Source organism: Phaeoacremonium minimum (assembly GCF_000392275.1).
Source record: "Phaeoacremonium minimum UCRPA7 unplaced genomic scaffold PA7_03_scaffold_182, whole genome shotgun sequence".
In the NCBI taxonomy this organism is placed as follows: domain Eukaryota; kingdom Fungi; phylum Ascomycota; class Sordariomycetes; order Togniniales; family Togniniaceae; genus Phaeoacremonium; species Phaeoacremonium minimum.
Genome location: NW_006921089.1, coordinates 3,590 through 27,409, shown reverse-complemented (window position 1 = coordinate 27,409; position 23,820 = coordinate 3,590). Strand labels below are relative to the sequence as shown.

General features: G+C 53.6%; 4 protein-coding genes across 4 annotated transcripts; all 4 read left to right on the top strand.

The window, feature by feature from the left end:
- Nucleotides 1-123: 123 nt before the first annotated feature.
- UCRPA7_2610 (putative tetracycline resistance protein from transposon protein) lies at nucleotides 124-1,404 on the top strand (the record flags this gene model as incomplete). The annotated part of the gene is made up of 1 exon (XM_007915200.1): nucleotides 124-1,404. The coding sequence occupies one exon, from the start codon at nucleotides 124-126 to the stop codon at nucleotides 1,402-1,404; it is 1,281 nt and encodes a 426-aa protein (XP_007913391.1).
- A 4,491-nt stretch (nucleotides 1,405-5,895) lies between these two features.
- On the top strand, nucleotides 5,896-8,788 carry UCRPA7_2609 (hypothetical protein; the record flags this gene model as incomplete). Its single annotated transcript, XM_007915197.1, has 3 exons — nucleotides 5,896-6,046; nucleotides 6,097-6,487; nucleotides 6,547-8,788. 3 exons carry the CDS (start codon nucleotides 5,896-5,898, stop codon nucleotides 8,786-8,788), a joined length of 2,784 nt encoding a protein of 927 aa, XP_007913388.1.
- A 5,062-nt stretch (nucleotides 8,789-13,850) lies between these two features.
- On the top strand, nucleotides 13,851-15,278 carry UCRPA7_2608 (putative spore coat protein sp96 precursor-like protein; the record flags this gene model as incomplete). The annotated part of the gene is made up of 1 exon (XM_007915178.1): nucleotides 13,851-15,278. One exon carries the CDS (start codon nucleotides 13,851-13,853, stop codon nucleotides 15,276-15,278), a length of 1,428 nt encoding a protein of 475 aa, XP_007913369.1.
- A 6,079-nt stretch (nucleotides 15,279-21,357) lies between these two features.
- UCRPA7_2607 (putative lipase esterase family protein) lies at nucleotides 21,358-21,979 on the top strand (the record flags this gene model as incomplete). The annotated part of the gene is made up of 2 exons (XM_007915196.1): nucleotides 21,358-21,548; nucleotides 21,739-21,979. 2 exons carry the CDS (start codon nucleotides 21,358-21,360, stop codon nucleotides 21,977-21,979), a joined length of 432 nt encoding a protein of 143 aa, XP_007913387.1.
- Nucleotides 21,980-23,820: the final 1,841 nt, after the last annotated feature.

Genomic DNA, 23,820 nt, shown 5'->3' with positions numbered 1-23,820 from the left:
AAGGAAGGCATAAAGATAACCAGAGCGTCGCTTCATGAGGAGACTCCGGTTCTGCTTAGACAATTCCTGTTTACGCTTTCATAGGACAGTGAAAAGTGTATTTTCTAAACATTCACATACACCATGTCTGCTCCTAGGAGGATAGCCATCATAGGTGCTGGGCCTGCAGGCTGCATGCTTGCTCGACTACTACACCTGGCGTCCATCCCCGTGACAGTCTTCGAGAGCGAAGAGAGTCCCAACTACCGCTCTCAGGGTGGCACGTTGGACTTGCACACGGATACGGGCTTGGCCGCATTGAAAGCGGCAGGCCTATACGAGGGGTTCTTGAAGCAAGCCCGCTTCGATGGCGAGTCTCTACTCATTACAGATCGGAATCTCAAGACATACTTCCAGATCAAACCCACTAAGGAGTCAGAAAGCAAAATAGGAGGGCAGCGACCTGAGATCGATCGCGCTGAGCTCCGCCGCCTGCTCACGGAGAGCTTACCGGAGGGCACAATCCAATGGGGCCATCACCTGAAGGAAGTCAAAGAGGATGGCACGCTGGTGTTTCGGCACACGACCGTGAGCGGGTTTGACCTGGTGGTCGGGGCTGACGGGGCATGGAGCAAGGTGCGCGCCGCGCTCAGTGAGCAGAAGCCGATCTACTCTGGGGTAGCGATGCATGACTTCAGCATCCCGGACGCGGCGACGACGGCGCCGGACGTGTACGAGGTTGTTAATCGTGGAAGCATCTTTGCGTGTGGAGACGGACACCGCGTGGCGCTCCAGCAGATGGGCGATGGCAGCATCCATGTCACTGTATCTTTCATCCGAAACTCAGACAACTGGGCCGAAACCAGCAGCTACGATGTCTCATCCGCCCAGAGTGTGAAAGATGCGTTGTTTGGCGACGGAGGCGAATATGAGGACTGGCATCCGACGATCAAAGCCGCCATTTCAAAATCGAGCGACAGCTGCGGCCATCGCTCCCTGTATATGCTACCCGTGGGCTTCAGCTGGGAGCATCGACGGCCATTTACGGTCATCGGCGATGCGGCGCATCTGATGACCCCCTTTGCGGGCGAGGGAGTCAACGTAGCGCTGGAAGACGCACTGCAGTTGTCTCGCACCATCGTCGACGCAGTCAGCGCCGTCAAAATGGATAGCCAGAAGAACCTGGGTGACGAGCTGGATCAGGCAGTCGCTGCTTTCGAGAAGGAGATGTTTGCGAGAGCTGCACGGGTGGCCGAGCTTACGGACGAAATGCGGAAGGCATACTATTTCACGGAGGGTGTGCCGAAGAGTATCATTGCAAGGACAACCACATTGCATGCCAAGTTCCACACGCCCCCGATCTTGCACCCGCTCGTGACGGCTGGGGTTCGCGGCTATTTCTTCTGGAAGGGGCTTTTCCAGTAGGCGTCACTTAGTTGCGGTTGCAGCGTAATATGTTGTTTGGTATTCACGGTTGGACAGGGTATGACTGTATGATTCGAGAGACATAGCGCTATCTGATAGAACCATTGATTCACAACTCATCTACCATAGAGACACCATACGAATTGAGTTGGTGTAACACTTATCAATGGGATATGGCTAAAGCAGTAATACTTGAGATTATGTTTCCGGCACTCTCCCTGGGTCATAGGAGGTTCTCTCAAATGTGAAGTACATGTGAAGAAACCACCTTAAGAGTCTGCAGATGCTGTGAGCCCTAAAGCATGCTTAAATTCTAATGTCTGGCATTTGATCCATTTGATCCAACAGGATGTTTCCCGTCCCGGCAAGCCTCATGCACGAGGTCGCTGATCGCCGGCTTGGCCTGGCCCAGTTGGCGGCCAGAGACATTCGGTCAGGGATGCTGTTGATCTCCCGCCCACCCCCCTCATTCTCAAAGGCTGTCAAGGCAAGGCTGAACAGTAATTATCTTGCCTATTGATAGGAAACACTTCATTACTAATTGGCCGGATCCATACAAGCCTTGTATTGACCCAAGCAGCCATCCATAAATCTGACATGATGTCATGGGGGGCTGATGTGGTGAGCCAATGAGCGCTTGCGGAAGCTCTCGTCGAAAATGGAAACGTCGGGAAGGAGCCAACAACAAGGGGAGCTTTCAAGCTCAAGCTCGGAGGAAGGTGCCCGCCGCCACCTTCTAGCTCCCGCTGTGGGGTTGCTTCCCAACACCAAGGCCAGCTCAGGAACGCGGGGATAGCTCACGAGGGAGGCAAACTCCTGAAAGCTATTTAGAGGTAGTCTGAGAATTATAAAAAATATGCGGACAATCGCAGAGACTGCAATTTAAACGCGTCGTTGAGATCGACTATGGTCACCTTCACCCTGCCCCTCCTGTGAATCAATGAATATGGTTACTATGAGGCACTCAAGAACATAGAACCAAAAGATCTATCTCCAATGGTTCCGAGCTGAACAAAGTGACGAAGATACATGAGTAAAATGCACGTCTTTGTCAGCATGTGAATGACCCAAGTTGACGGCAAACTGAAGAGGTGATGAGAACCGAGAATGTCAGGGAGCTTTCAAAATTCGGGTATCTAAAAAGGATCTCAGGGGAGCAATCACTTCTTTCCATAGATGACTTCACTAAGCCCATCTTTCTGTGCTCTGATACGATAACGAGTGTGATACGAAGCAGACAATTTTCATTCTGGGTGTCGCAATATCTGATCTGGCATGAAAAATTGCGGAAACGCTTCCACAAAAGATATCTCTTACTAAGCTGAATTCAAGTTCGACATTCACATTGAATCCAATAATCTAAGGGAAAGGAGGATTTTGAGTGCGTTGGAACGGAGTGGCTAAGGCATCCATACGTAGCAATCCGCATCACCTATAGATGATAAGCTTTTGAGCATTTCATTGTCAAGCACCGAGAGACATCTGGCTAGGCGCTATCGTGGTAGAATGTGGAGGCACCCGAGACAAGACTGGCAGGCTGCATCGTTGGCATTCCATTCCATTCCGGCAAAGGGGAGATGATAAGTATCCGCGTCAGACACTCTACAGTTCAGGTCTTGATAAAGTTGTATGATTCATTGTCCGGCTGTCACCCGATGCTCGTGGCCGTTGCAGCGCATTGCATCGCATCGCATCGATGTCGCTACGGCGAGGCGGCGAGATGCTCTTTGTTTGTTGTACTGATGAGAACTGATGATTGTTCGGGGTTCATTGAGCTGGGATCGAGGACAGAGGACAGACAGGGGTCGGTGAACAGGCACATGGTTCCACATCGTGATCGGCCCTCCTGAGTCCTGATAGCCTGGAAGAACCCGAGCTGCTTGTGTGTTTCAATCTCGAGGATTTGAATTGGCAAATCAGCTGCGACCAAGAAGCCTGTCGTGCTTGCCTGAGGCTGCGAGAGTTGGACCTGTAATAGCCAGCAGGACCCAGCAGGAGCCCGTTGGCAGCGTGGTGGTTCTGGTAGTCTCTTCGCTTCGCTTCAAGAGAAACACGCCAAGGAGGCGCTTGAGCTGTGCCGGGGTTAGTCGCCCGTCCCGCATTGAACCTTCCCAAAATTATTATTATTTTCTCGAAGAGTTACCTAGTTACCTTAATTAGAGTGCGTAGGGTAGTTATTAGGATAGGTGCTTTTTTGTTGGTAGTCATCGTCACCATCACCAACATCCATCTTCATCCTCTTCTTCCTCCACCTTTTTCCCCTCTTCATTCCTCCCCCTTTGGAAAAGATTGGGTTTCCGCAGGAGATACGGCACGGCCAGAGAAGCAGAAGCAGCCCTCGTTGGAGTGCAGCAGCTTCTCGTAGCACTTAATTCCTCCTTCCTTTCTCCTCCACGCGCACCATCCCGGCCAATTCCTCGACCGACCGACCATCCTTCCTTTCCCCGCCCGACCGACTTCCCACTCGCGATCGCTGCAGTCCGCGCCCTGCACCTGCACCCATCACCAGCATTACTACCTGCCTCTTCACACACGAAGCTCCCAAAGTGTGTCTAATTCACGGTAGAGACATCGTCCAGCTCTCTTTCTTCCAGTTCCAGCGCCTCCCGCCGAGCGACGCTTCACTTCGACCCGCGCAACAAGTCTTCCATTCTACATACATACATAGACTGCCTCTTTCCCGCCCTCCACGAAACGATTAGAAACGACACACTCTTCAGATTAAGCACATGCCATACGTAATACTCTTGGGCAAAGGATAGATGAGCGTTTTTGTTTTCGGGCACGGGATTGGGCATTTGATTTGGCTGTCCAAAATTCCACTGTGATACCTGACGATTTTCCTTTCCCATCTTTGACCTTCTTTAGGGCAATCCATTCTCGAACCCAGTGGGCCAAGCTCGAAATCGAATCTGTACCCAGCCGCTTTACCTGCCTCTACCTGACGTCTCTACGTATCGAAGTTGACTGGTCGCCCCGGGTTTTCCTTCCCACCCCAGCACTGCACCAGCTATCTCTCTGCACCGCACCGCCGCCATATACAGGTCAGATCACCCGAAACTGGACAATTCATCCATACCTACCTACCTGGTACCCTCCTACTTCCTTGCCTTGCATACAAGGAAACACCGGTTGCCATCGTTGGGCTCTCTGCCGCAGCCTGTACTGTCTGACATACTGCGCCGTACTCTATTGTCAGTCGCTGATCATCCATCTTCGAGGAGCCAGCCGCTGGCGCCCACACCAAAAAGCAACCTAAACCCGAGCCCACACGTACCCGCCCACACACCCACACACACCAACACCCGAACTCGACCTTACCTTTGACCCTTTTCCACCCTGCGCTATATCGAGCTAGCCTGCCTGCCCCCGACAGGGTTTAGCAACTGGCAAGCTGTCTCTCGAACGCAGGGCTTGTCAGAAAACACACGACTGCAGTGACTGGGAGAGCAAGTGATGGACGACAAGAGATCGTCGTCGTCGACAGCCTCCAGCAAGCCACTACCAGCAAACTCTTCTTCATCATCGCCCGCCAGCACCGCAGCAACGGCTCTGAAGTCGCCAAGCGCTGCACGGCCACTGTACAGCAGCAAGCTCGGCGACGCACCAAAAGCCAGAGCCCCCGACAGCAGCAGCAATTCGTCTAGCAGCAGTCCGACCACGAGGTGAGACACGAGACCCTTTACTTTCCCTTACCCAATTTTTTTCCCCTTCACCATTTGCGCCGTGTTTCCTGTCTGTCCTCTTGTCGACATCAACAAAAGGCCAGCCAGCCAGCCCGCCCAACTTCCCCAACGAGCCGACAACAGAGCACGAACACACGTACTCGCAGCCGGCCGAGCCATCAACGAGCCCTTTCTTCCGTCTCTCATTTTTCTCTTATCATCGACTCCGATCTTCGTCATGCCCGCATCCCTTGCGTCTGCGGCTCTCTTGTCTTAACCACACCTACCTATCTGCCCATCTACCGACCCAAATCCACCATACCTCCTACCCGCCCTGCCCTAATTGGATGCAATTCCATCAGTGGCACGCTGGCGCATGCGATTGACTGATCTCTCTCCTGCTAGACAACCTCCTGTTCCTCAGCAGAAGGCTTGGTCCTCTGCCAAAAACCCCATCACCGGTCGGGCCAACACCACACAGCAGAATAACCTCAGCTCTGCGAGCAAAAACTCCGCGGTTGCTGCTCTACGCGAGGTGAGTACACCCATTGTTCCATTTTGTCGTCTCGACTCTCGACCTACCTGCACGCCCGCGTCCCCCGCCACCATTTTTAAAGACATCGTCGCGCCGACTTTCACATCGATGTCACATCCAGCTCATCGAGCTCACTCTTCAATTCCGCACAAAATCTTGATTTTTCGGAATGCCATACTGACCATCCGTTTCTTCTAGGGCCAACGGGTGCTACTAACCCTTGCCAACGGAAGCGCATACGAGGGTGTGTATGCTAACAACCCGTCCGATCCCGCCAGCTGTATCCTGAGAATGGTGCAGCAGAAACCGACCTCACACGACTCGACCAACGGTACAAACAAGCGAGACCAACAATCGAGCATGTCGTTCGCCCGAAAGGACATCACCGACGCTCGCGTCGTCGGTGGCAATGCAAACAAGATAGACACAAAGGCGCAGAATGGTAAGGAATGGCATCGCGAGGTGAGATTCGCACCGCTAACATTTGCAAAGGCAATAGATCGTCGTTTCGAACGGACAGAGATACCGCGAACGCGAACCGTCGCTTTGGTGGAGAGCGCGAGTTGCAACGATGGCAGCCCGATGCTTCTGATGCTGTCGATGGAAGCTTGGAAGGCGGCCTACAAAACTCAAAACAATCCCACGGTGGTGCCTGGGATCAGTTTGCCGAGAACGAGAGACTCTTCGGCTTGAGAACAGACTATGATGAGGCCATCTATACTACATCCATTGACAAGAACCACCCACAGTACAAGCAGAGAGTAGCGGCTGCAGAGAGGAAGGCGCGAGAGATCGAGCGCAGCGCTGCAGCCACGTCCCACGTTGCTGAAGAGCGTGTGATGGACTTCGTCGGCGGGGACGACAACGCTGATGAGGAAGATAAGTACGTTCAGACACGGCAAAAGAAACCCCCTTTGTAGAGAAATTCTAACAAATCATTAGGTATAGTGGAGTGAAACGACAGCAGCAAGACTTCCCTCCTCTTGCCAACCGCGAGAACAAATACACTCCACCAGCTAGACGTGCTCCGGCCGGCGCAACCACTGTCAAGGGAGCACCGGTTGACCCAGCTATCATATCTTCCCAGATTAAGGGCGCACCAACCAACAAGCAGCCTACGCCGAAGGCTGAAGAGACGAAGACGCCAAACCCCACGCCAAACAAGACCCCTGTACCACAAACTGCCGACAAACCTGCGCCTGTTGAGCCGAAGCCAGATGCAAAGCCCGCCGAGACAAAGCCAGCTGAGAGCAAACCGACTGAGACTAAGACCGCCGACTCGAAATCCTCAGACAAATCTACAGGTGCCCTCCGGCCCTCGGCTACTACAGGTCGCACAATTTCCCCACAAGGCAAAGAGGCGGCAGCTGTTCCCAGTGCTACATCTACTGTTGAACGCGATGTTCTGAACTCGTTCAAGAATTTCGCTACCCAGCAGCGTCTGAACGCCGAGAAGGCGAGAAGCAATAAAGCCAAGGCAGATAAGGAAGTGAAGTTGATTGAACTGAAGAAATTCGCCGACAGCTTCAAGTTGTCGACTCCTGTTCCAAGCGATCTTATTTCCATCATTGCTAAAGACCCTGCCAAGCAGAAACAGATACAGGCGAAGGCTCTTCAGAATGCCGAGGATGTGGCCAAATCAAAGGAACACTCGAAGGACAAGCCTGAGCCCGCTGCAAAGGATGTGCCAGCAAAGCCTGTCGTCCAGCAGACGCCCACTCCACCAGCCACAGCTACTCCAGCAACAGGGGCGGCTACTGCTTCTCGGCCTCCTGCGACACAGCATACAAGCTCACCATCTGGCGTTCCCAACCGTCACCCTGGTCCTCGTCAACCATACAATGGGCAGCAGTACACAAACAGAAACGGCCGCTCGCCGGGACAGAATATGGCTCCACACTATCAACAGACAGGGAATCTCGCGCAGAGGCTCCGCAATGTCGAGCAGCAGAAGCTGTCCCAGCCACCTCAGCATCATGTTCCTCAGGACATGCGTATGCCGCCTACTGGACCTGCGAATGCTGTCGATCAGTATGGTAACAGGCGTCTCAGCGGCCTGGCACCAGCACACGTGGGCCCGAAACTGAACCCTAACACTCAGGAGTTCCGCCCAAGTCCGTTCGCGCAATCTTTCAACCCCGTCGGGCCAAGCGGCGCATCCAGCCCTCGCTCTTCAGTCAACAATGCTGTTGAGGCTCAATCGACTGCGACTCCTGTTGCGGGCCAACTCATTCGACGCAAGACGAAGGCCATCGATGTGAAGAAGTGTTTTATTTTGTCACATATTCAGACCTTGCAGCCTCCTCATAACAATCGCACCTGGGAGGAGAATGGTGGCCTGAGACCATCATTTGACACGATTCCAACTTGGAAGCAACTCATGGATGATGACCCAGCGGATTCCATTATGCGCCTCACATACGCTCAATACTTCGAGAGACAGCCATTCTCGGGAGCTACGCTTGCAACACCTAACCCTCCCCACGTCGTCCCTCAGATGGCCCATCAGCATCAGCTGCCCTTCCATCTACAGCATGGTGCACATAGCCTTGCACCTAGGCAGTCTCCGCACATGCCGCCCATGCAGATGCACTCTGGCCAACCTAACCACACGCCTCATGTGCCGTTTAACGGTGATGATCACCGGATGATGCACTCAAACTCAGCCCAGTCGTTTGCTTCCCCACGCATGACTCAAGTTCCTATGGCGTATCCTCCCGCGATGAACTCGCCTGCTCAAATGCCATACAATCAACCGGTTATGCAGCCGTTCCTGGGCCCTGGCACTCCCCAGATGGGCCAGTTCCGCAATTTCTCTCAGAATCCTCAATTCATGCCCCAACAGCCTGGTCATATGGGCACACCGCTCATGGTTCCACAACAGTACATGGCAGGGCCAAATCCTATGGTGACTGCAACACCTCAGATGCAGATGTATCCTGGCGGCCATCCCCAGTTCATGCCTCCTGGCCCTGCCCCTCAGCCGATGCCTGGTACCAATGGGTATCCCAGCCCAGGTAGACCAGCTGCCCCCATGATGGTCCACCAAGGCTCTCAGCAGGGGCAGCCGATGTACGGCATGAGCCCCGGTATGCAATACCAGCAGCCCGTATTCACACCACAACAGCCCGGCCAAAGTAAGTTTACGAATAGACGAATGAGCTCATCAGGGCGCCAGTACTAACGCCTTGATGAAGTGTCCAATATGCGAGGATACAGCAACCCTGGACCGCAACAGTATGGCAGCAGCCCCCAGCAGATGCATCAATTTGGGCCACAACATCGTAGTGGTAGCTATGGTGGCAAGAACTTTCAGCATGGAGGCCAACACCAGGGACCGTCTCCTGGCCACTCTGTTCCAACTGGTCCACAGGGACGCACCCCTGACAGCCAAGAGGAGGCGAAATGAGCCACATTTGTGCGCTAAACCGTCTTCCAATATTACGATTCAATCGCGATGTGTTCGCACGGCACGTACAGTTTCTTGCAGTTGCAACGGATGACACCAACAGCATCATTCGTGTTGATCCTGTACGTGACACCCGCTTCGAGGATGAGAGGAAAAGAAGGCAGGTTGGAATCATAGGAACTACATGTTCACCTGGCACTTGCGTCATGGATATGATGGTTTCTACTTCTTTTCCATTTAAGATGTTTCCGACGAGCTTGTCTTCTTTTCCCTTGTCCACGCTGAATCAAATTTCGCAATATTTCAGCTCGAATGTGTCCTAATTGGTGGGCTTCCCACCGGCGACGACACATTTTGATTATTACTAGCATGACGATCGTATCAGCCCGCACTTTAAGTGTTGGGTAGTTTGGTCGTCTAGCGACCGAAATCTACTGTGATGGGGGCCCGTGAAGGTTGCCAGGCCCACACCATGACCGAGAACGCACTGATGTGTTCTCCTGAAACCTGACAGGGGAGGCAGATTACAGCTGAGGGTGGAAGGGCGGGGAATTAGGGCTGCAGCGTGAACAGTGGTCAGTGGTGATTGACGAAGATGAAAAAGTCTGGTGATATCTAGCTTTGCTGGAGGTCTTGTTCCTGGCGGACTGATTTTTGGGTCGCCACCGTACGGGCGACCTTGCCTGCAACCCGTGCCTGTCAAGTTCTGGGTGTTGCGGTCTCAGTTGCTAAGGTTGAGATGCAGTCTGTCCGTAGCTGAGTCTTGACCATAGTATGGCCTCTGCAAAGTTTGATAGAAATTTTGAAAGCGCTTTATACCTGCCTTATTATCCATGATGTGACGAACAACGACACTCGTGACAATCAGTTAACTGATGAGAGCCTGGCCGTATTGGCTATAACCGCTGGATGTGACCCTTGACTGTAGGGGAAAGGCAATGGAGTTGAAATACCGATGCAGATGAGCAGAACTACGGTCTGCCCCTGGGCTATCACATGAAAACGGCCATGGCTGAGGCAGAAGCGAAGGGCCGTCCGGGCCCCGGGCCCGGGTCTGACCTGGTGGCCATCACATTCTAGCACACAGCACGGCACATTGACCGGCTGCCTCTTTTAAGCATAAATGGCACTGCGAAGTTGTGCGCAGCTGACAAGTCAAGGCAGACAGACAGACAGATATACTTAGCTACGACGGGTTCAAGACGGGCTACTCGGTTCGTTCCATGTGCATGATATTTTGTTGCAGGGAGGTGCGTGGACGGATGGCATCTCGAACTGCGGGGACAACGCGCTTCTCCACTAGCCAGAGCTTTCTTCTGGTCCGGCCCGGCGTCCTGGTCGAGCTGAGCTTCCGTGAGTTGAGCTGGCGGCGAGGCGGAGTGCGGCGGTGGAGAAGAAGGGGGAGGGAGATGTCTCTCATTCCAGTGTTGAACTTGGTGTAGTGAGTCGCGCGAGGCGAGTCTAGTTAGTGACCGGTGGTGGTGGTGGTGGTGGCGGTTTCGTGAGGCGCACACGCGGCTGGTCGACATCGGATGGACCAAGTCAAGGGATGGGGCATCATGCTCGAGTAACGCGGTTCATGTTCATGCGAGACTTGGCACTTTTTGATTCCCGGATCTACGTCTATATCCTACACTACGAGAAATGAACCGGGGCTTCGATATAGACTAAGGCTGAATGAAACCCGGGCAAGAAGATGGATGGGAGGGAGGGTATTCGCTTGTCGGACCGCTTTCGAATATGCCTTGGTCTGCGCTTCCTTTTGCCTCGGGCATTATGCTCAGAGGAGGCCTTCAGGAGAATGGCATATAGCAAAGGAGACGGGATCTGGAGTGTTCTAGCGCGAGGACATGGAGCGATCCCCGGCAATTTGTTTCGTAGATCTTTCATGCGATGCGCTGCGGGTGACGAGTTTGCTTGTCCAAGTCTCTGTGGCGCGTGCTAATTCAGGGGTCAGGGTGGGCTTGTCTACTCGGTTCTTCTCCAGGTTTGGGATGGCATTTTGCTATTGCTGTTGTTGTCTTTCGTAATGGCGCCGGGTTGCCTCCTTGTCGTAGCCTGATACCCTGTCCAGTTGGCAACGTTACCTGAGCTAATCCCTCGGCCGACTTACACGTGTGTAGTAGAGAAGGCGAGGTACCTCCTCACGATGCTTGGCAGACATTGAGGGCAGAGTGGTGTCAGCAGTGTGTCTACATGCGTTGCTAGATACATACACACATGCCGTCTCTTTCTTGGCCAGTCCAGGCCGGCAGTCACGGCCAGACTTGATCAATCTGAAATGGAGCTATGCGGTCCATCACATTCAAAAGTCTGGTTGCGAGCGAGTCGTGACCAGCAAGCGCGAAGAAGAGCGCGAGGGCGACACGACACGTTACTGGCGCCCCGTTGAAAGTTGAAAGAAAGGGAGAGAGAAAGGGGCGATGTTTCACGTTGAAATCTGGCCGATGGGGAGAGACGAGCGGCTGTAACAGGGGCAAGGGCAGGCTAACCCCGGCGGAGGATAGCGGCAGCTGCTTGGGGGCGGCTGGGGCCGCTGTCAGCCAATCAATTCTTCCCGCCGCCGTTTGTTAGAGCTCCCCTCCCCCTCCAGGGCTGGCAGTGGCAGTTCCAAGGTCGCCAGATGCCAGGGACGCCGGGCAGCTGATTGGCGCTGGGGAGTTTGGGGTGAGGGACGAGATGTGTGCAGGCGTGGCATCTCTCGCTTTCATTCTGTGGGGAAAACGAAGAAGAGTTTGCTTGAGCGAGTGAGTGTCCCGAGGTCCCTGGCGTCTCCCTTGTTACTGCGCGTTTACTGGTCAGGATGGCCAGGTCACATCGAGAGTCAAGCTTCAGAGTCGGAGGGAGAGACGGCCACTCTGCATTATGATTCGGCGATGCGCTCAGTCTGAGATGAGATGAGATGCGATGCGAGGTAGAAGGTATCTACGAGTACCTACAAGACAGCACCGGCTGTGAGTTGCTTCTCAGATTGATTGCCAGAGAGGGCACAGAATTACCACTTTGATGCCCAGGTTATTTTTCCCAATTATTCCCGTCCCGTAGTAATAATCAGACTAGAGTGGTGCACAAGAATAGGTACAGGTATAGGTACAGATACAGGTAGGCGAGGTGGTAGGCGAGGTGGTGGGATGCTGCGTCAACCCACATTCCAGAAGCTGCCAGTACAACCCGATCTACACACACGTATCTGTATCTATTATCTATTATCGGCATCTGCATGCCAGACGGTGGTAAGGCGACGGTGGACGGGCGGCAGTATGCACATCAATAGGAGGAGGATGGTAGAGAGGAATCCATTCAGCTGTGAAGTTTTGATAGAACACAGTTTGGGATATTGTATAGACTGTACCTGCATGTCCATTCACACCATCCCGCCCGCCTCCCCCTGACCGACCGAAGAATACCTGTACAAGCAGACAACTAAGGTACCTTCCCAATTCTCCACAAGCAAATGCCCATGCATTTGCTGTCGTCACCAGCAGTGCGTGTCTCAGCTTACAAGAGTCGAGAGGCCTGAAGGACTGCAGCTGGCCTGGCTCGCCTGGGCCTGACCCATGTTGGCGGCCGTTGCTTGGCACGGGAGCTTGCCATGCAGAAACACGCCAGCCGCCCAATGCCCACTCAGAGTCACATCCACTCCACCACTCCACCACTCCACCACGATTCGGCGATCAGTGTCAGGGGCAGACTCACCTGCTCATCCTTGCATGTGGACGGTCTACGGTCAACCTACCTGCTCTATACAGCATGTGCTCTACTACCGGTGCTATGCGGCAGATTCTATGAGTAAGTGGAAGTAGGTAAGGTGTGTGTAAGTGTGTGTAAGTGTGTGTAAGTGTGTAGGTGTTTGTGTGGTGGGGAAGAAGAGAGAGACAGACATAAAGGAGCCGCATGCCAATTCCTTTGTCCCACCGACCGACCGACCTCTCCTTCTCCCTTTCTACATGCCAGTCATCCAGCCAGTCTCTCTTGCCTTCTCTATTCTTCCTCTTCTTTTTCTTCGGCCTTCTCTCTTCTCACAGTGTACGGCAGTCTCTCTCCTCTCTCCTCTCTCCTCTCTCCTCTCTCCTCCTGCCCCTTCGCCACACTGTTTCACTTTTTTCTTCGCTTCTTGTTCATTCTTCGCCAGATTGTACAGCACATAGCCACACAAACACACACACACTCCCTCACGAACAACGCGCGCTTGTTCTCTCCTAGATACCTAGACTCCTAGAGACATACCTAGTCAACCTCCTCAACGCGAAGCCTGGTGCCTCGATTTTTTTTTTCGATCCTTTTTGTTGGACTGCTCCATTGTGGATAAAGCCCTCAGCTGGCCCCCCCCATTGTTCACCCGCAAAACACGCTCCCTCAAGGAACAATCGCGAACAATAAGAGAACAATCGGCTTGTGCCGCCAACCTCTCACTCACTCTTTATCCACGCCTTTCACTCAGACTTCCTGCTGTAGGCTGGGCAACATAAAATAAAGGATTACTCCCGCAGGCTGGCACCAAGAGACCCTCTTTCTCTCTCTCTACTTAAGCTCGACATCCTTGACGGACTCGACTCTTTCCCATCCCAAAAGTCTTGGCTTTCTTAAACCTCGATCTTCAACTTCAGACGATCTTTTTACGTACAGAACAGACGTGAGGCCCAAGTAGAAGGCACTGAGTTGTACAACCAGAAAAACTGTGCAGTCATCTGTCCATCGACGACATCAACGACAGCAACCTCACTCGGCGCCCACTTGATACGCACTCACTCACACTCTCACTCATCCTGCAATCATGCATTTCACAACGACCACAGGCTTGGTCCTTGGCCTGGCGGCCTCATCCGCCCTCGCCCACATGGAGATGTCCTTCCCTGCCCCGTTCAGGAGCAAGTTCAACCCTAACGCCGGAAGCAACATCGACTACTCCATGACTGCTCCCCTGAAGGCTGACGGATCCGACTACCCTTGCAAGGGCTACCAGTCTGACTTCGGAACCAGCGCCGGCAAGTCAACCGCCACCTTCGCCGCCGGAACCACAAACAACATCACCATCGTCGGCGGTGCTCCCCACGAGGGCGGCAGCTGCCAGGTTTCTCTGTCCAGCGACAGCGGCAAGACCTTCACCGTCATCCAGAGCATCATCGGCAACTGCCCCGTCCAGACCAGCGGCAACTTCGACTTCGAGATCCCCTCGGACGCCCCTACTGGAGACGTCCTGCTGGCCTGGTCTTGGCACAACGCCGTCGGCAACCGCGAGATGTACATGAACTGCGCTGCCGTCACCATCACCGGAGGCAGCAGCAAGGTGAAGAGGGACACCGCCGAGAAGGTCGACGACAAGAAGGAGAAGCGCGCCACCGCCTACAGCGCTCGCCCGCAGATCTTCGTCGCAAACGTCGGCAACGGCTGCACCACAGTCGAGGGCGGCGCCGTCGAGTACCCCAGCCCTGGCGACGACGTCACGAGAAACAGCCAGAACGCCCTTGCGCCATCTGGCAGCTGCGGAACTTCGACTGGAGGGTCTGGCTCTGGTTCCGGCTCGGGATCTGGTTCGAGCTCCGGCGTTGCCTCCAGCGCTGCCGCCTCGACACCAGTCGCTGACCCGACCACGGCCGCAGCAGGAGAGACTCCCACTTCAGCGTACGTATCCCCGTCACTTTCTTCACCATCATCACCCCCTATCATGTTCTCGAGCACGACGCTTGCCGTGTCTCTCACTTCTGTGTCTCCTTCTGCTTCTCTGTCCACTGCACAAGCGAAGTCTGACACGACCTTCATCGACTCCAGTTTGACCCTCACCGTCGTACCTGTAAGCTCACCAGCCTCTCCCTCTAGTTCTCTGCCCGGCGGCGTCTTCTTCACTGCCACCACTGGCGGCTCCGGCTCCGGCTCCGGCTCCGAGACCACCACTCCTCTCGCAACCCCTGAGCCGACCACCCTCGCGACCGTGACCACGGCAGCGGGCGGATCAGGCTCCGGCGCAGCGACCACCACGTCGACCGCCGCCCCGGCCTCTGGCACGGGCACGAGCGGCTCCGACGCCGGCCTGTTCACGCCCGGCACGGCCTGCACCAGCGAGGGCCAGTGGAACTGCATCGGCGGCACCTCGTTCCAGCGGTGCGCGAGCGGCACGTGGTCGGTGCAGATGGCCCTGGCCGCGGGCACGAGCTGCACCGCCGGCGTGAGCGACTCGCTCGACATGTTTGCGACCAGCAACAAGGCGCGCCGCTTCCACGGCAGCCGCGGCCGGCGATACGAGGGCGCGCGTCGCCAGATGGTCTAGGGAGGTCGTCCTCGGATGGATGGCTCTTTTGAAAACTCGGAACCCTCTGGCGAAGGGTAGGGAGTATGACTTTGTTCTTTTTCGATTCTTCACACATAAAAGCAAACCATTTCTTGCATCATCAGCATCCATAGGGTTGGTCTTCTTTTTCTTTTTCTTTTTTTTTCTTTTTTGCCATCCCAGTCTCGCTCACGCAGACTGCTAGGCAGGCAGGCGTTCATTGGATCAAGGGGAACGGCACATAAGGCATTTGCTGGCTGTAGCAGTCCACTCTGGCTGGCTGGCCATGACACAACGGCAGGGTACATATACCATACCACCACCATTACATATCTGTACATCATCTTCAGGAACGGAACGGAAACGAAATGCAACGAACGAACAGAATCCGATGAGATGAGATGTAGAGATTGCCAGACAAAAATAGACTCTTCTTCATACCTTTTTGACATTTAGCCGTTTGGCTTGACTTTGCTTGTGCTGTGATATCTTGTGCTGTGTATTTGGGCTCGTCTATCCAAAAGAAGCACTTGCTTTCTTTCATTCTTGTGGCGTCAGTCTTGGTTTTAGATCTCTTAGCCTGTTCTGTTCCTTGCCCTCGGAAAGATCTCGAATCGAGCATGTCAGGCCGACAGGCAGCTTCCAAGGTCTGCCGAATATCGAAAATGACGGATGGCCAAATCACTAGATGTTGACATGCCCACTTTGTAGCAGGTGCCGCCTTGGTCGGCCCGGTCCTCCTAGGTGACTGCTATCCAAGCAGCAGCTATCTCGAAGGTATAACCATACTTTCCAGGCCACAAGGGCCATTGAGGAGTATGGTCCAGCGCGCATATGCAGTGGATGCTCGAGCAACTAGCTATCTCAAGTATAATTCCAGGCCAAGCCTCGTCCCCGTTATAGCAACAAGATGATACTGGTAACAACCAGTAAGGCGCTGTTACCAGCAATGGGGGACGACCTGAGCACTGCAATCAGCTGGTCGAGTGCTCTCTTCTTTGTAGATCAGCTGCACTGGCAGATGGCATCGACCACCACTTCCATGGTTTGTCGGGCAAGCCCAATGATGCTCGAACAGTTCATCATATCGAAACCATCTTTTTCTAGGACATGGCTTTGTCACTCTTCGCTACATGTAGCATCTTCGCTTGTGACAATGACGACACACCACAACGGCAAGCTGCCGACGGAGAAATAGGCATCTCACTCGAGATATCCCATGCCTCCATCTGATCGAGATTTGTATCGACCCGTGCTCAAGGGAGATCAAGCACATCCCAGCTGTTGGAGAAGAGAGCCCTGACTGCCCATCTAGCGTCTCTCAGGCTTGCACAACCCCGGCTTTCTCCCCACAGCAACTAATGGGTTTCACCGCGGAAAAATCGCCATTGTCCCCAGCATCTCCCTCCCCAAGGTCTCCAAGCCAGCCAGCGCTAAGGCAAGGCTAGATGATCTGTCCGTGATGAGTTGTCGTCAAGAGATACTTTAGATCAAGGCGGCTCATCCAGCTGGGGAAAGACGAGGGACAACGACGGGGGCAGGTCATTCGCGGCAATTGTTTCCCACGAACCACAGGGCGTGAGCGAGTCCGGGGCAGAACCCGGGGATGGCTCCGCTTGTTGGGGGGGGCTTCTCGCTGAGAGAGGGCCGCTGGCGACCGGGTCGCTGGGGACTCTGCCATGAACTATCCCGAGAGCCGGGGCCAACTCTTGGGGAGTTGGGGGAGTGCTTGAAGACAACGGCGCAAGGCGTGGGCAGTTATTCCGGGGCCCCAGGTTGGAGCTGACTTTGTGTGTCTGTCTCTGCTTGTCATTGCTGCAGGTACTAATGACGTCTGCTAGCAGGCATTGTGGAGAGAGGGGAGAGGCAAGAGGGAGAGAAACACACAGAGAGGTTGAGCTTCGCTTTCGGACATACTCCGTCCGAGAGGCTCATCTCGCTCTGTGACTCTGTGCAGCCCTAGACTGGCTCGCCTGGGGATGCCGGGTAAATTCGCCTCAGTGGGAAGATTCCCTGGGCTTCTCTTAACCGGGTCGAAGGGGAGAACAGCATGCAGCTACTTGGCGTGCATCGTGTATTGTTCCCGGGTACTTTCGTCTCTCGTAACTTGGAATAGTATATGTAGATAGTGTAATTGAGTCGCTGGCATAACTCCTAGTTCTTGTGATCGCTCCTTGGAGTGTCCATCGAATTCACTACAGAAGGAGAGACCTGGGAGGATGGGCGGAGAGGGGCTCGGCCCTTCTACCCCGGATCTGCCGGTGGAGAGGGGACAGGTAAGAAAAGATGGGGGAATCGAGAAGCACAAGCCTGCAACGGAGATTTACTGGGCAGATCACGGGGAGAGATCAATCAGTCGGTAGCATTCCCTCTCTCCACTTCGTCACCAAAGGGTAAAGAAAAAGAGGGGAGACACGAGACGCTATGCGGGCGGCGATGGAGAGGAGGCCGGCAGGGTTGAGGATTGGTGCTTCATTGCCGCAGTAGCGAATCCGCGTACGGTGCAATAGACAAGAACGGCCGCAAGTCGGGCCATGTTCGGCGCTTCGGCTGCTTGGTGAGGCATGATGCTGTTGATAGTCCCACTCGAGAGAAGGAACATAGAATGAAAAGGATGCATATTACCGCCGAGGTTGAGATCCAGAGAAGAGTAAGTAGGCAAAAGATGGCAAGCCAGTGGAAGCCATATCGGCCTCTTTGCGGGCTTCCATACTATGGGCGATGATAGTGAGTGTAAATCGCGGAAACGTGGGCTGCACAGTCTCGAGGTGAATTGAAACTGACTCAATTGAGTGCTCGGGCTAGGCCAGTCCCGTTTGGAGACTCGGTGTGAGTCGGGGGATCGGCACAACGCGCAAGCATGGCCATCTCCACCGTCCACCTCAATAGCTTAACGTTAACGTTAATCGAGGGTGTCCATCCATGATCGCACGTGGTGGAAACGCTGGCGAATGAGCCGTCACCGTTCCTGACAAAATCTTGCGAGTCTTGCAGACCTCAGCAACGTGCACGTCGAAAATCGGCCACGTGCTTAGTCCTGACGCTTGACTGTTCATTCGAGATGGCAAACGATCAATTGACAAGAGAGCCCGGGTTCCTGGGCATTGGACAATTGTGAATTGCTGCCGTCTTGGCTGTGCTTGGCCGCACTCAATGCTCTATGATCACTTTATGCTGTGCAGGGACAGTGGGGATGCGTCGAGACCGGGAGGGATGAGGTCTTGCTTTATGTATCTCATTTCGAAATTCTCTTCTCGAATCCTTTTGATGCTTCCCTGATCCCCGCGACTGGGTCGGATTGAGGGTTGAGGGTTGAGCAAGTAACAAAGTACGCAGCCAGCTGCAGGTGAAGAGCTTGGTACAGGTTGGTTATCAAATGCCTGCTCAATCGGGTTACACACGTGCAATCTCCGCGCGCAACAATTTGATTCTCAGCTTCCAAGCTTCCTCTTTGGGTCCCACATTGCCAATATTCATCTCTACCCTGGATTTCCTTTATTATTCTTTCGTAATCCATTGCGAAGTCCATGGATATGGAAGTTACCGTCAGGGACTCATCCCAATAATATCATCGCAGTGACAACTCAAATGAATGAGTGAGTAAACTGCACCAGGGTGTTATGTGAGGTACTTTACTTTGCTGCTCGTCTCCCAGTTGATCCGCGGACCTTCCAGAACGAATGGATCAATTGGGTAAGGTTTGCTTGCCTCAGCTTTGCGGAGGCACCGCTACTTAGTCCGCGCTGTCATGGAGCGCCGCCCGATCAAACAATGGACGCTGGATAGCGGCAGTCCGTCGCCCGTGACAAGCCAATGGCCTATCTTGGTTATCGATAGACCTATCTCTCTATCGCTGATTCTATGTCTATCTTCTACTTGTGCTATTCTCAATCGAATGTGTGTGTCTACTCTGTGTCTTATCCATAATTCCAAAGAGGAGCGTACTCGCTACGTAAGATGGAAATCTCTTACCCAGCAGCCAGAGATGCCTGTGACGCCGACTTCCGAAGGCCGGAAGTCGTTGAGTGCCCGCTATTGAAATGTCTTATGGGGTACCGTACAGACAGACGCTAGACTCTTCAGATGGTCGGGCACGTAAACGCAATCAACGTTTGCAGACGACCGTTTATGCATCAAGGTGCATTGCATTGATTATGATACATTACGGTAGGCTGTGTGTGTATGCATGTGTTCATGCCTTACTGCACAGCTCACTTCAGCTCCTCTCCGCCTGAAATCTCCCCGAGACATTGTGCACGGGAAGCACAAATAGCTACGTAACACGCTCTCAATTGCAACGAGCCTGTCAATTCTTCTAGCAAGGTACCCGTCCTCCCTTTCTACGGGAAGAGCGGGAGCGGTCCAGCCTGGCTATGAACTAGTGAGAGCCTAAGAACGTTACGGGGTTTTCCAAAAACCATCGCTGAATCCGACATCCAGTCAGTGACTCCACAGGCCGTCGCCCAGGTCCCTGGATTTCCAATCACCATAGCACGACTCGACCGTTGCCTCAATTCACAGGTTTATCAGAGCTGTGCACGTGTGTTCTTCGGCTTCCAGAGCCATTTCTCGTTCAATTTCGCCAAACGCCCAGCAGGGCCAGCATATCCCCTGAAGGAGAGCGGCTACCGGAAGGAAAACATTCTGGCCGCGCAATGCTGCGCCTCCTCTTGTACCCTGGCGTTTTTTTCAACAATCCTACGTAAGACCTGGTAGAATTAAATTCGAATTCAATGAAGGATTAAGCCACCCGACCAGCGGCCTGGTCAGCGACTGGCAAAGTGTGCACCGAGTTGAAGAGCGAGAGACTGTTCCGCTGCACTACGTAAAGTGAAGTATGATCGGTACCAGATAGCAGGACGATCATGACGGATAGCCGGCTACAATGAGCAGACAGTCTCGAGGTCTTCCCCTCACGCTATCCCCAAATCTTGGAAGAGAGGCAAGAGATCGTGAGGGGCGTGCAGCATCAGGCAACTTACAGCAGGTACCTATGTAGGTGCTCGCATTGAATTACGGAGAATCACCGTTCATGGTTCTTTCGTCACTGATTTCCTCCGTTCACCGGGGACCCATACACAGTAGACCACTGCTGCCAAGGAATTAACGTTAATAGTTCCTGTGGCTTCACGCCGCCGTTGGCTCTAGCTTGCAGTTCTCGACCAGCTCCCCTTGGTCCCAGCCGACAAGCCCGCCTTGATTAGGCCTTTTCCGGATGAATTGGACCAGCCAGGCCCCAAAATATCGTCTCTCTTCCCCGCCCGCTTATCAGCAGGGGGCCATGTCCTCTCTTGTCCTTCTGCTTCTCTCTCTACCAAAGGCGGAGGAGAGATGCGAGCGAGCTGCCCGTTGTGTGTTCGCGCAATCGCATTGGTGGAATCGGCTCACCTTCCCATCCTTCGACCTGGACCAAGTCGCTCGTTGGCCCGGTTCGGATCAGCTGCAGGGGACTTGTAGTCTAGAGTTGGGTGGGCATTTCCCGTTTTTGCCATGCCATGCTCGTGCTTGTTCTGTCTGTGCTGTGTGCGCTTGTATTTGCTTGCTTGGGGCTGGGCTTTGTTACTCACAGACGGTGGAGGCGGATGAAGAGGAGGAATCGAGCCAGCGACAATGGACGATGCCTGCACGCATCCCATCCTCCTTTTGCCTCCCCCGGCCTGCCAGCGTACCATCGACATGGTTAACCATGACTAGAGTCCGATGGCTTTGAATGACGGGCCCTAGGCCCCCCTCACTCAACGTATTCGAGTACTCTTCACCACCCTCTTGGCTCTCGACCTTCTTCGCGCCGCAACCCCCCGGCCCTACACACCCATGAAGTGCAAGCCATCTCCGTGTTAGGTAGGTGAGGTCCTGCACGACTACAGCATAGCGGCGCCCACGGGCAAGGTAAGGCAGGTAACAATACGACGGTACCTTACTCCTACATATAACTATATCGTCGCCACACCTTTTGCTTTCCCTCCCGCTCCCCTTCTCTCTTCTTTTGGTACACACGAGTCAACAGAAGCCTCCGAACCCAAGTGCTATACCAGACAATTTCCCCTCGTTGTCGATAATCGAGAAACATACAGTCAAAATGAAGGCCTCCGTCGTTGCTGTCCTCTCCTTCGTCTCGTTCGCCTTCGGCAACGTCCTGGTTGAGCGTGCTTGCGCTGGCAACAACTGCAACCGTGCCGTCACTGGTACTCGTGATGGTCTCGAGCCCTTGAGCGTCCGCTCTGCCGACTGCTCCAGCTTTCTGCTGACCACTGTCACCCCGGCTGCTACGTGAGTGTTTTATTCTTCATTTTTGAGAAGTGTCATCGTGTTGTCGACGCCTGTGTTCAGCTCTGGACTCGATTGGACCATCCACCGCATTGGCGTGGTCTGATTGGGCGAGAGCCGGTTTATAATTAGATTCTCACTTTCACTGGATATGAGATGTCTGTGAACGAGCAAAGCTGACACAACACTACAGCACCGTCACCGTCACCGTTGACGAGGAGCCCACCACCGCTGTTGTCAAGCGCGACTTCGCTCTTGAGATCCGCCAGGCTACTGAGGTCCCGACCGCCATCCCCACCTACGCCGCCGTCTGCTCCAGCGCTGAGAAGTACGCCTCTGCCTGCTCTTGCTTCGGTGTCACCGGCTCTGTCACCACCGCTCCTACTCCTACCGTCACTGTCACCACCACCATCGACTACTGCGAGGACCTGTAAACGGTGGATCGCGATGAGGGCTTGGGGAGTGAGTGAGATCATGGATTCTTAGTGGGGCTTGATTGGGTTGTTGGCATTATTGGCATTGTGTGATGGGATGTGGAGTGTGCATCGTCAATCAGGACCATCGGCTTATCACGTTTCGGGCGGTCATGTCTGTTATGGAGGTGGGATGAACGACTGTCGATCAATTGATGCAGCTTGTCAACGCTTGCGACGCCTTCGGATTTCTCTAATGTCCTATCAGGGACTGTTTCTGGACTGCATCAAGACAAATTCACATTCCTATCTCGGCTCACAGCTGCTGGGATGCCTCGCGATCAGAATCAGTTGCGGCCAAGGTTGCATAGAACGGCTTTTACGAATGGATCCGGGCACGATATCTAATTCGATGTAAATGGTAATAATTAAATAAAGACCTTGGGACGACTCAATCAATGCTTCGCTGTCAATTCTCGTTTTCGCCTGGCATTGTGCCATGATATGTGGAAATGTGATTTGAACCCTTGTTGTCACGTCGTCCTGAGAACCAACAAACCGTTGTATTCAGCCACCAATCTACTTCACTCAATGAGATATGCGTGCAAAAAAATCCTGGGCGGCGTACCGAAATTGATTACTCCTTTTCATTCCCGGCTCAATCAAATGACTTTCGGTTCGCTCGGCTCCTCACCCTGCTTCCGCCTCAACTTCTTCATGCCGCCCCAACACTTGCACCACTTCCACTTACGCAAAGCATTCAAGTTGTCTCTTTTAGAAACATCCCATCGCCTCGTATTGTTCAACGCAATAGCCTCGTCAATATCACCCGCCGATCTGAAACAATCAATTGTTCAAAGGATTTTGGTCTGATCGCTGCTAGGACCCTTTCGTTGAAACGAAACAACACATCCTGCAGCGCACGGTTGTTCTATATCTACCAGAGCCAACGGCACTGCGAATTGTTTCATGTTTCGAGCACCATACCCTCCGCTCAGACTACGTTACAACGTGAGAACCAGTCCCATTGCCTTTGGCTCATATTTTATTAGATGACGATACTGACCCGACCTTTCCACCGTTTAATTCCCAAACGGCAGTATGTCCGTCGAAAACGCTCATCGGACGCGTCAGCGGCGTCTCTCATCGACAACCTGCTTGAGCTCCCGAGGTGCGAACTGTTGATGTGGCTGTTGCTTGGTACTCGAGAGCCAGTGTCTTGAAGTAAGAGAGCTTCTTAGGTCGGCCGCTGTGTACTGACAGTACGTGTATCACGTCAGACATTTGTATCGGCCGCTCGCGAACGACAACCCTTCGAAGTCTAGTCATCCATGCTGCAATGCAACTGGTAGCTTTCCTGGTGTAATATTGCAAGTGGCGAGCCTGGCTATTGAATACCTAAGAGGGCACTGGTACCTGTGATGATTCCAAACAATTCCTTTTACGTTATATTTAGCGGAAGACACGATAGACGTTCCGTCCTCGTTAGAACATGAACGCCACAGGTCTGGTTCAATGCAGATGACTTGCTTCGACCATAGCATAGCCACAGCCTATTGTCTGTTGCTTTCCTTTTAAAAATGCTTGTGTGACTCATGATTTGTGTCATCGCGAGCCTTGCAGAACAGTTTGGTGCCTTATACTGTTCGATTGCAGAGCAGCTCGGGGAGACTTTTCAACTTAGCTCGAAGTCGCTTTCATGAAGATCTAGATGGAACTCTCCATTCCAGGGAAATGAACGGAGACCAAACGTGATAATCCTTTCGAGGTCTAATTCAGAGTATGATGGAACTGGTCACTAAGGTGTCATTTGCACGGGTAGGCCTTGAGAGAGTTCCATATTTGTGACGGACCGTAGAGCG